The sequence below is a fragment of the Chenopodium quinoa genome, unplaced genomic scaffold, assembly GCF_001683475.1.
Source record: "Chenopodium quinoa cultivar QQ74 unplaced genomic scaffold, ASM168347v1, whole genome shotgun sequence".
Lineage (NCBI taxonomy): Eukaryota > Viridiplantae > Streptophyta > Magnoliopsida > Caryophyllales > Amaranthaceae > Chenopodium > Chenopodium quinoa.
Window position 1 is genome coordinate 583,425 of NW_018742987.1, and position 12,729 is coordinate 596,153.

The 12,729-nt window shown below is 37.9% G+C and overlaps 1 protein-coding gene across 1 annotated transcript; it reads right to left on the bottom strand.

The window, feature by feature from the left end:
* Window positions 1-7,344: 7,344 nt before the first annotated feature.
* Window positions 7,345-9,941, bottom strand: LOC110729560 (UDP-glycosyltransferase 88B1-like). Its single transcript, XM_021909302.1, has one exon. The coding sequence runs from the start codon at window positions 8,869-8,871 to the stop codon at window positions 7,447-7,449; it is 1,425 nt and encodes a 474-aa protein (XP_021764994.1). The 5' UTR covers window positions 8,872-9,941; the 3' UTR covers window positions 7,345-7,446.
* Between the last annotated feature and the right edge of the window lie 2,788 nt (window positions 9,942-12,729).

Consider the following 12,729-nt stretch of genomic DNA (forward strand, 5'->3'; position numbering starts at 1 on the left):
AGTGTGTTAAAGAAATATTTCATGTGAAATGTGTGTTCTATTCTACGTAGTATAAATTTTGATGACATGTTGTCATACGTATGTTCTCGGCATTTGTTAGTATTGTAACCTATTTCAACACTTATAAAATCGCATTACCTACTTTCGATACGATCTGATCACAGCCTAGCTAGCTGAATCGGTCGTTCAAGTGAGGGAAGAATAATAAAATAAGATAATAATGGACCTCAAGGGGAGTTGAAAGTGCGGTCTGATCCACTGCCTTTGCTCAGCCTGACAAAGGTTGGATACTTTATCTCGGTATGTTTCATATCCGATGTTAAACACAAGCATTACAGAGTTTTCCCAGAATTTGTTTACGAATAAATCCTGCCGAAAAACTCAGGGAGTATTATTGGTAAGGTGTATCTTGAAAACACCGATAACAAAGTTGAATGCATTCTTTGATTTTCCAAAATTTTGTTAATTATTGGTCAGGTGTATCTTAAAAACACCGATTAGAAATACCGAGAAATGTAATTTTGAAATGCCAAAAAACGTACATTCGTAATTGTCAAAGAAAAATTGTTGCATAATACAAACAGGTGTAATTGTCAAAGACATGGAAAAAGGTACAGACAAGCATAAACATTGTAACCCAGAGATGACTGCCCTCCTGATTAAATCTTGTCGGCCTCCTTGGTTGGTTCAGCTGCATTAACAGACTCTTTCTCAGCTTCTTTATTGGAGGGACCGGCAGAACCATCTTCACCAACATGAGTGGCAATAGGGCTACGGATAAGGGCGTCGTCAAACTCCACTTCCGGCAATTCGCGCGGGTCTAAATTGGTTATCATAGCATGCGGGGGGAGCTCGTCAAAGTACTCACTCTCATATCTGGTAGGAGAGTGGTTCATCTCTTCGTTAAAAGCCCTCTCGACGGCTTGCCATTTCGTCGAATCCCACCCCTCCGCTTTGCACACACAACGATGCGCAGAGACCCAGCCAGCAGTATACCGGTCAACCAACAAATTGGCGTAAAGGTCGGTCTGCAGGAACCGGTTAACGGCTCGGCGCCTAATTCCCGGCTTGTCACGCTCCATTTCCTCAACCTGGCTGACCAGCTTTGCCTTAGCCTCCCTCTCGTCCTTCAGACTCTGCTCAAGGCTGGCTACCTTCTTTTTTAACAGCTCCTGGTCCGTCAGCTTCTTGTTTAGCTACGACACTTGCTTTTGCAAGGTCTTCAGATCAGATTTAACTTTATCGCGCTCTTTGATGACGACCTTACAAGCGTCGTCAGCCTTTTTCAGCTTGGTCTCAGCGTTATCGGCGGCGCGCTGATAATGCTGGTACATGTGTACCACTTCGACAGCGAAGTTGACGGTCTAGTTAACGATAAAAGAAATTTCCGTTAAAATAATAATAATAAATAAAAATAATATATATATTAATAATAATAAAATATATAAAAATGCTATCTTACCCGGAGCATGTTGTTCATCAGCTGACCGTAGGGAGCAGCAACGCGATTGACAGGCCTGTCGGCTGGCGTTGCCAAATCCTTGAGTACTCTCCACCCCATGCTCCCGCCAGTCGCAGGGTCGTCACAGAGAACAGACTCTCCGCGGTTGACGTTGATCCGGGGGTTCCATGGGTCGCCGGCAACACCAGAGGGCATAGACAACTCGTCGGCGACGTCCACCGGGATTTTGACATGAGGAATCTCGATAAAGTCGCTGACGCCGGCCGGGACGAAAGCATTCTGGCCAAGACCGCCAGGGTGCCCCGACATGAGTCTTGTCTCCTTGCTTGGAGGCTTTTCAAGGCTGACCCCGAGACCTTTTGGATCTCTCAAGGTGACCGTCAACTTCTTTGCAGGTTGGGATTCGGTCTCGTCCTCCAGGTTGACAACTCCTTCCGGCCAAGACTCCTGTACCTCCGGATGAAGAGGGACCGTATCGCCGTCATGTTTTTTCTGCTTTTTTTGAGGCTCTCGGTCAGAGGACTCGGAATTCCTTTTAGACGCATTCCCACCACCCCTTTTCACAGCAAGGGTGCGGGGCTTGGTAGTGCGTTCGGTGGGAGCCATATCTTGTTGTTTAGTTCTTTTTATTTTCGATGCTCTGGTAGAAAAAGAGGGCAGGGTGTCGTATGACTTCTTTGGTCGATCCGGGCACTGTTGCTTCACCCTCCCGTCATAATGCAGCCCTAGTCGGCTAAAGTCAAGCTTGTCAATACCTGGCGGAGGACAAGCCGATAATACACGTCAATAAACTGATATGATAAAGGTAAGCTTAGGCGTAACAGCAAGTGTAAGTAAGTACACACAGGCAAGTACAAGAATAAGCAGGCAAAACACATGAATTAATTCCAAATCACGAGTATAAGAAAATGTATATAATTTATAAATGCATCCATACCAAAAGCATCGGTATGACAGAGACCGACATGAGAAAGAGGGGCGTTGCCCAGTATATAATTACAATGGGGAAACCACACCCCGGAACAGCTTTATTCTTCTTATCGGCTCTAACATATGTACAATTAAACCATTTAAAAGCTTTTTTCTCCATCGGTCCTAACGCTCTCGACCGTATGGTCTCGAACATGCTGTGTGGATGATGAAATGTCCTACGGAGGGTAAAATCGTCAGGAACACTCATAAAATAAAATTCATTCTACCAGTTCTTGCAACTGGTCAATTTCGGCCACACTGTGCATTTACCGGGAGCGGTAAAAAGGGACCACCATTCGGGTGACTGACTATCTCTTTTTATCCAATGTAATCTCCGAAATAAGTTCAGGGTAAGGGGAAAGTACATAAATATCATAACCCAGACAAGAGAACAATATTTCGGATGGTCGGAGGCGTCAACTGTGCAATTGAAACATTCCAAGCCCTGAATATTTTTTCGATGTAATGGTGGAGTGGAAACCGTAAACCAAACTCTAAATGTTTTGCATACACAACAATGTGACCGGAAGGACAGTCCAAAGCCGTCTGACCATTACTTGGTAGTCTCAGTTCGTAACCGTCAGGGAGACGGTAGAAGCGTTTGCCATGTTGGCAATAATCTTTTTCGGTGGCTGTCTGCAACCACACCGGATCCACAGTTGACTCAGTTATTTCATAGCTGCCGGGAATTTCTTGAGGTTCTAGATACTTTGGATCATCTTGATCTGAGTCGTATTCCTTGTCGAGACGTTCCTCTTCTGCAATCTAAGCAGCAAGGTTGAAATCTGCAGCAATTTCCTCGTCGGTCTCGCTGTTTTCACCCTCATTATCTTCCCCCTCCCCAACCTCTTCAGACCCATCGGCATCGTCTTCGTTACCGATGCTTTCACCCCCGCTTTCTTGCCGTTCTAGGCTATCTTTGATTGACTGGATATCTTCTTCTCGGATATCCGAAGCTTCAGGCCCAAGGTCAGCCATTTCTTCATCAACGGAAGGTTTACTTCTTTCACCAACCTCACGTTGGTAACTAGTGTGTTTCGTTCTCGGCATCCTGTCAATATTAGTGTCGTATTGATTAAATAAATCCAAATTTGACCTCAAATGATATTGAACGCTAATAGGCTCAACATCGGCAATCTCTATGTCCTCTGGAATATCAGGGTTGGTAGGACGCAAAGCCTTCTCGGCGTCAGCTAGAAACTTATGACGGTAATAAGCTTCTCTTTCTTCTACAAAGGTTAAGGGTGTACAGAGTTCAGCCTCATTGGCTTTACCCATGTTTGCATGCATTCCGGAACCAGATATTCACAAATAATGAAATAAACGCAAAATCTACTAAACCACAAACCAGTGAGAAATCGAAAAGAAAGTTAGGGTTTTTTTACCTCTTTTTCATCTCAACTCTTGAAAGCGTAACTCGGGAATTAAGTGTCCTCCGTTTACAAACACCGTTCACAACACAACTGAACAAACCCTTGACAAATTGAGCCTTGAATCGCAGAAATATAAGCGCAGTACGAGCGAAGTGAAGTAGAAATTTTTTGAAATTTTTTCGCAAAGGAAATGAAGGGTCAAAGTGCAAAAGAAGCTATTTATACTGTCCAAATGAAGCGGTTGATGTGACATTTACTGCATGCCATCCAACGACTGTGATAAACACCTTTTCAAAATTAACCTGCTTTGATGACTGACACGTGCCCCATTACCTTATTACATTTTCTCGCCAAATCCTGGGGGATAAATTTTTAAATAAACAACAAATCGTTTTACCTCCTATTTTCGGTTTCATATTTAATTCACAATAACCATGTTGGCATTTTTTCCATGCTTTATTGACCAAAATTACTACCGTCAATTTGCTCACTTGGGGGCAAATCGTAGATTTTTTCTTGTTGATTTATTTAAATTACTACCGTCAATTTGCTCGCTTGGGGGGCAAATTGTAGATTTTCTGTTTGTTTTCTAAGCATGCTTGTATGCTGCTTTGTACATACCACCACCATGTTCCATCACAAGTGAGCACGTCAGTTTTACTAACGTCCTCACTTGGGGGGCTAGTTGTACGGGATATACCGGTAGTATCATAACATGCCGGTAAAAGAGTGCCTTGCAGTTTAAAGAAATGGTTAATTATTGAATAATTCATGTCCTTACCGGCATTAGTCTCTACCACGTGGAGAGCTGCTTCTCGGAACGTGGCATGTCCCACTGACACGCGGAGGGCTGCTTAGTGCCGCGTAAGCACCTGCTAGTACCAAGGTCGGTGTGCCACCTATCTGTATAGGTGGCACCTGCTTGGTTGCGTTCTTATAAATACCTAAACAAATTCTCATTTCAGAGGTGGAATCTCTCTCTCTCTCTAAAACATTTTCTCTCTCTTCTTTCACTTTCTTCTCACAAAGGTACTAACTTTAGCATCGGAGTGGTTATTCCCGGATAACCCCCGGGTTAGCTAATCTGTATTGCTGTGTAGGTGAGCAATTGGACGGTAAACCATTACTAGCCCTCAGACATTCACGGAATTAGAATCAAGCAGGAACACTATCTCTTCCGAATTGTAAATCTTAATAAAACTTTGCTCGGCATAAAGAGGCCACGCCACCATAGACACTCCAGCATCCAATGGCTCTAAAGTCGAGTTCCACCCACAATGACTTGCACACCCACCGATTCATGACCCAACACTGCAGTCTGTGGGACCTACAACTTATAATTAGCTACATAACCCCTATCCTTAGTTGATCCAATATTTTTTTTGGAAGGTTTGAGTCCTTTGAATCTGGTGGCTTAGAGAACTTGGAACACTTCTCTTCAATATGAGGGGCCTGAACACTGAACACTGCACAAGTGCACATACAAAAATCTTGTTTAAGCCCATTGTAGCCCACTTATGAGTGTCTCACATTAGAGAAAGAGGAGAGATGGTTTCACTTTATAAGGTAGAGGAGTACCTCATACTATTGCCAATTGGTTTTAGTATGGAAGCTCCAAAACCTTATTTGTGGACCAAACTTTCCTCCTCCTTGTTTGGGTTGCCCAGACCCATTTTATATTGTTTCGAAATTTAACAAATCTCACCCCACTCCTCTCTAACCCCAAAAGCTATCTCCAATATTTGCTCAAATTGCTCCTTATAAAACACACCTCTTATTAAAGGTATTGGTTCGACTGTCAACTCAGCAAGGAGTGCGCAGTCAGCAGAATCCAGCTCAGCTACCTAGATTCTGTTATAAAAACCTTCCTGAATTTCAGGATAGTTAGTTATAGATATTTAAAGTTAGATATTTTTATTTTATGTATCTTCTTACTGAAGCTACTAGATTATATGGTGATGTATAAATACTCTTATTTGGCATGTAATAACATCATCTACATCATAATAAAATTTTCCTCATTTTTTCTCTTGTTTTTCTTTCAATTTTTCACAATTTCTCTGAAATTATAACATGTACTTTCAAACTCGGATGATTTACCAAAATATGGTTCATTTGAAACTTATTCACCATTTTGCGTCAATACTAAACTTTTTTACAAAATTGCTATCCACATAGGCTCAGAAATACGTTTGGGTGAATTTAATTATTATTAAAGACAAATTGCTACTTCAGATAGCGGTTTTCCGTAATACTCTACATAACAAGCTGCTCTATTGCAAATACATTTAAAAAAACACACACACACATACTGGCATACACACCACAACAACCCTCTCTATTTCCACTAGACCACCATGCACATCACGTCGCAGATCATCATCCACTTTGCATCCTCCTGCACACCAGCGGCCAACCCATCTAGCGTAGCCACCACCAATTGATGAACATAATGGTTCTTTGATACTTAATTACCCCCAAATTAATAAGGTATTTAGCCCTATTTTTTTCTTCTTAATTCAATTAGTTGTTAAATTTAATTAAGCTATTGTCACATAATGTCAAAATCAATATAATAAACTCAATTTTCTTTGGAAATTAAATTCTGTGTTGTTTGGTTTCGTATACAAGATTGATGGATTTTGCTTTGGTTGCTTTTGAGTATAAGCATTGACTAAAGTAGCAGTTTTAGTACATAAGTTTAGTTTTAGTACAAAAACTGTACCTCTACCTCATGTAGCAGCTTTGAGCTGAATTTTTGTAAAGAAAATAACAAAGTTATCTGAGCCTATGTGGACAACAATTTCGTAAATAAGTTTTATACCAATGCAAAATTATAAATAAGTTTTAAATAAACCATACTATACCCGAAGTACACAACTACATTTATATTTACAACTACATTTAAATTTCGACCATCAACTACATTAATATTTCAACCAATTGTTTAACGTACTACATATGTTTCAATTATTTACAACAATGTGATATTCACCCATATTTAGGTAAATTTGTTTATAAATGATAATGTAGAAAGAAAAATAAAGTTATATGTGATGAAATGCAAGAATTAGAAAGAAATGACATGTAAAAAAGGAAGGACTAATACTCTTTATTTGTTGCAAATAATTTATAAGTAGTATTCATTTATGATAAATGTTGCTAATAAACTAAAACAAAAGTAGTTTAAATCAGATTATTTTCTCCTTTTTTATACCCTTTTAAATCAGATTATTTTCTCCTTTTTTTTATTCCCCCCCCCCCTTTTTTTTTTGAATTTATCTTATTAAAACTTAACTGTAATTATTATTAAATCTAAACGAAAATAAGGTGAATAGGTCGAACAGACCCTATATGATTTTTACTAATAAAATCTTTCAGTAACTATCTTAGCGGTCAAACATTTACAAATGTGTTTGAATGGAAGGAAAAGGGAAAGGAATGAAAGAGATTGAAGGAAGAGAAGGGAGAGAATTCCAATATTGGCAACATCCAAGATCACTCCATTATTTCTAACAATTTGAGAATTCCAGAACAATTGCACAAGTAATTAAGCTTATTAGAGATTCAACAGAAGTAAAGCCTAGAAATTGTAATGTCAGCATAGCAACTTACATAAGACATAACATTGTACAATCTTCAATGTACCCATGATTCCATTAACGTAGTTAATGCAACATTAGACGATTGTCCTTCATTGAGAGCAATCTTACCCTTCTCCCTCATTTCGAGCATTTGTTTTCTTACAACATCTCCTTCCGAGCCTAAAATTTGCTTAACTCGCTTCTCAATCTCACTCGAACTCACAAACCAATCTTCATTTTCATCCATCGGTAAAGCAATCCCTATCTCCTCCACAATCAAAATCTTATTAAACCTTTGCTCGGCATAAAGAGGCCATGCCACCATAGGCGCCCCAGCATCTACTGCCTCTAAAGTCGAGTTCCACCCACAATGACTAAAAAACCCACCCACCGATTCATGACCCAAAATCGCAATTTGCGGGACCCACGACTTAGCTACATGACCCCTATCTTTGGTCCGATCCAAAAACCCTACTGGAAGGATCAAGTCTAGATCCGGATCCGGTGGGTCAGAGAACTTGGCACCCTTTTCTTCACTAGGAGGAGCCCTAACGGTCCACAAAAATCTCACCCCACTCCTTTCTAAACCAAAAGCTATCTCCAATATTTGCTCCTTAGAAAACACACCTCTACTCCCAAACCCCAAGTACACAACACTTTTACTAGGTTGCGAATCAAGCCACTTCAGACATTCATGCCTCTCTTCACCACTGTTCTCTGCACCGCCGCCACGATTAGCAAACAAAGGCCCAATACAATAAACAGGAGGAATTTGTGTACCAGGAAGACAAGTCCCCTGTTTCAAACCTTTAACAGCTTTAACCTCTAATGACTCGAAGCTATTAACAATAATCCCATCAGACTTAAGCATAGTTTCAGCAACTTTAACAAACTCATAATAACTCACACCTCGATCAAGCATAGGCTCGAGCATATGATCAGCAGGAACAGAAAACAACCCTGGAATCTCAAAAGAAGTCTTAAGATTCCTGTAAGAATCAGTGGCTATTTTGTCGAAAACCGGTAAGTTCAGACATAATGCTAGAGCAGAAGCTCCAGAAGTGTAGAAATAGTAAGTGGGTATTTTAAGTGATAGAGAAACTTCAAGAGCAGGGTAACAAAAGAAGTCAAGAATGAAGGCTGAAACAGGGGAAGAGATAGAAATTGATTCAAGAGATTGCTTGACATTGTTGCTATTACTACGAAGAAATTCGAAGATAATTTGTTCAAAATCTTCGTAATTTGATGGATCACCAAGTAGTAGGGGAACAGAAGGCAGAGAAAGGAAGGTGATCGAAGGGAACGAAGCGGAAACAGAGGAAATGTAAGATGAATATGAGCCAGTTAAGAAGGGGAAGTTAACAATGAGAATGGTAATGGAGGAGATAGAAGAAGAGTTAGATAATAGAAGTTTTCCGAGCTCAACCATGGAGATTAAATGGCCGATTCCTGGTGATGGGTAAAGTACTATTTTCTCCATTGTTTTAGGAGTTTGATCTTTGGGGTTTTTTTTTTTTTTAAAGAAGATGAAATGTGAGAATAGAAATAAGAAAACTAAGTGAATTTATACTACTCTCTGAAGCAAATGTGTGATTGTCCAAGGGTTGTGGAAATGTGGACTCGTGGTTGACATTTTATTTTAGTAAATTGAAGTTGATTAATGGATAAGATGTTGAGAGAAAATGCTAGTGATATCTTAGAAAGTGGAATGCTAAATACCCCCGTTTAAATTTATCGCCACCATCATCATTCGAGCAAACTGACAATTTTGCCCTTACTAAACCCAAACCCATCTTTGACCCTTTTTTTTTTCTCTCTCCTCAAACACCAACCACTTACCTTTTTTACCACACAACCACATATTTGGGGTTTACCGGGAAGAAATTGGCGGAGAGCTCATGCAGTGGCGGTGGCGCGATCTCAAGCGGTGGAGGCGGCACAGACTTAGACATCGGCGACGGCGACAGCTACGGCAGAAAGAAGGTAAGTAGTTTCCGATTAGTTTTTTTTTTTTTTTTATGAAATAAGTGGGTGGTAACCGGTTGCCAACACCGGTAACCGGCGACCAAATCCGGTTGACCGCGCCGGTAATCAGTTTTCACCTCCGGTTACCGGTGGTGGGCGACCGGTTTTCACCTCCGGTTACCGGCCACACCATATTAATTTTTTTAAAGAAAATTGAGCAAATTTTGAATTAGGCTCCGATTACCGTCCATGGTAACCGATTTTGGCCTCCGGGTACCGTGGACGGTAACCAGTTTTGACCTCCGGTTGACCATGGTAACTGGAGCCCAAAACCGGTTACCGTGGAGCTCCGATTGATCCTTGATTCTTTTTTCATCAAGCCACCTCGATCACTATCCCTTTCTCGTCGACTTTTGTCGTCGTTGTGGATGTGCAGTGTAGAAGGTGGTGGTTGATACGGTTGTGGTTGATGGACTAATGTTACAAAATGAAAATGGGAAAAAAAATAGTAAAGGCAAGATTGTAATTTACTTGAAATGATGGCGGTGATGATAAATTTGGACGGCGATATTTAACACCCCTAGAAATTGTAGTAGTCAAGATGTGATAATCCAGGACTCTTACAATGAAATCGCGGCCAATCATCATACAATTGCTTTGATATTTTTAGATTGACAAATCAAATTCTTATAAGATTATTCTCTTTGTCCTGCAATCATTGATTGCCAAAATTTAGTGCACATTGCTAATGTACTACTCTGTCTGTCCCTTAATATAAAGCTTTTTTTCTAGTAATTTTATTACTCACATTATAAAAAGAAATATACTTTTAATTTAGGGACAAAAGGTGTACTAGCTTGAGCTTATATGTATATGATATTTTTTTCCCTTAAGGAAATGTATATGATTAGATGTTAAGTGTAAAAAATATACATCATTTATAGGTAAATAATTGATCGTTGAAACTTAACACACATAACAATACACTAGTTTGATCTTGAATGTTACCATAAGTTTTAGATAGGTAACAAATAGTGGAAAGCATTAAACCGTCTAACCAAATACTTAGCAACAATAATTATTTAATTGAATTTGTTTTCAAGGCAAACACATTCTTACTAAGCATGCTCTTAAATTATTAACAAAAACTACTCTTTCTCACATACTATCGCTTTTATGTTTCACTAACATTGCAACATTTTCATATATGCACATGTTTTCTCTTTCTTTCTCCTCATCAGCCCCGTAGCAGGTCCAGGGCGGGTATTAAAGCTTAATTTAGTTATAATCAAGACCCCAAATATATATATATATATATATATATATATATATATATATATATATATATATAAAAGTACTCCATGTTTGAGTAATTCTCAACAGTTTTCAAAGTAGATTAAAGTCATTAAATACATCATTTAGTTTTCTATATTTTAAATTTATTGAATATTTTAAAAATTTAATTTCTGGAGTAATATAGTACTCGTAGTATCTCTTTAAATTAGTTTTTCCAAAAACCTACCCAAAGTCAAAGTAGTCCTTAATAAATATGCTAATTAACTATGAGTATCTCTTAAATTTTCAATGCTGGGCAATATCAATTCTGTTTGGCTTCGACTTTCTATCGTCACTCTCTCATCAATTCAAATTATGTTATATTTTCTAATAGTTCAAGTTTCATGTTCAATTTATCAATTTGTTCATTTTAAAACTTTATCTCTTGTCTTTTTTATATAGTTAATATAATTTGTCAAAAACATAATTAATACTCCGTATAATTTGTGTTTGATGATTTTAATTTAATTTTGTAAGGTTTTTATTCGACAAATTGAATTTAATCAAGAAAAATAAAATAAGCAACAACAATTTGTTTCATTTAGTTTGTTTTCTTTTTCTTTGGCGTGGAATAAAATGATGAATAGAAGTATGGAACAATGACTTCTTATTATTTGCTCTTATAAATAAAACAAATGATACTACAGAGTACTTTGTATCTTTTATTTTTCAGATTTGATATTAGAATTTTGGAGTTAAAATTGAAGTGGCTAGTCTTTTTTCTTCAACAAAAAAAAAAAAAAATTAAAAAAATGAAATTATAAAATACGAGTAATTTTTTTTTGTGCAAATAAAATACGAGTAATTTTCTTTGGGGATTGCCTCTCGTGATCACCAAAAAAAAAAAAAAAAAACCTTATTAATTAGGGCCTCATATCATATATTCGCCCCAGGCCACCAATATCTCAAAAACAGGTCTGCTCCTCATCACATGGTCCCTATATTTAATCCCCTCAATCTCTCCTATTCTTAAAATACATGTCCGACTTAAAAAAAAAAGAAAAAAAAAATGTCCATCCCCATGTTGCAATATTTGGAATTTTGGAGAACGGGAAAATATAACGATTTAACGAATTTCATTAAAGAAAGTATTTCCATGAAAAGTAACTTCTTACTGAGAATATATTCCCATGTAAAACAAATGAGGCCAAAGATACAATAACATACAAGTAATTAAGTTTTGGAAGTGAACAAATTTACAAAGCCGCCCCCAAGGCCCCAACTGTGGCTCCATTAGATCTTGTACAGTTGTACAGTTATTATACATTAAACAAGTCCATTATTCTGAAATACAGGTATGAAATACTTACATTTTTAAAAGTTCCGACTCATTCTTTACCCTCTTGTTTTTAGGATAAGTTTATACGAGTAATTTATAAGGAATTACATTAGGAATTTCCCCTCGTAAGAAGGGCTTTCTAATATTTATTTTTTCTTATCTTCGTCTTTTATAGAATTATACTCCGTTCGTTTTTTTATATGCATCATTTGGGAATGCACATAGTTTTAGGAGATAAATATAATATTGTGAGTGGATGAATAAATAATTATAATAAAAGTATGATGGGAACCATGAAAGAAAAAGTATATAAGAGAATAGATATTTTATTATTTAAGTGGGGACATAGAAGAGAGAGAAATGATAAAATAATTTGAGTGGGGTTTAAAGTAAGAGAGAGAAATAATAAAATATAGTATAATTTTACCAAATATAAAAGTGATGTATATAAAAAAAACACCCATAAAACGAAAGTGATGCATATAAAAAAAACGAAGGGAGTATTATTCTGCAATGACTTTCGTGGCTTACAAAACCATTGATCTTTTAGAGAAACGACAAACCTTAATATCTCTATATTTTGTCGCACTTTAATAGTCATCGGTTCATCACATACTCAGGCCCTAGGGTAAGACCATAAAAACAGACCCTCTACCCATTACCAAGGGAGTATGTAGTTGTAGATTTTCACTTTTGCTAATGTTAAACATGTTTTGGCAATCCTGTAGTCCTGTACCTTTCAATTTTTTGGCAAAGCAG

Coding starts and splice junctions, on each gene's coding strand:
- LOC110729560 (XM_021909302.1), bottom strand. CDS start 8,871: ATGGAGAAAATAGTACTTTACCCATCACCAGGAATCGGCCATTTAATC.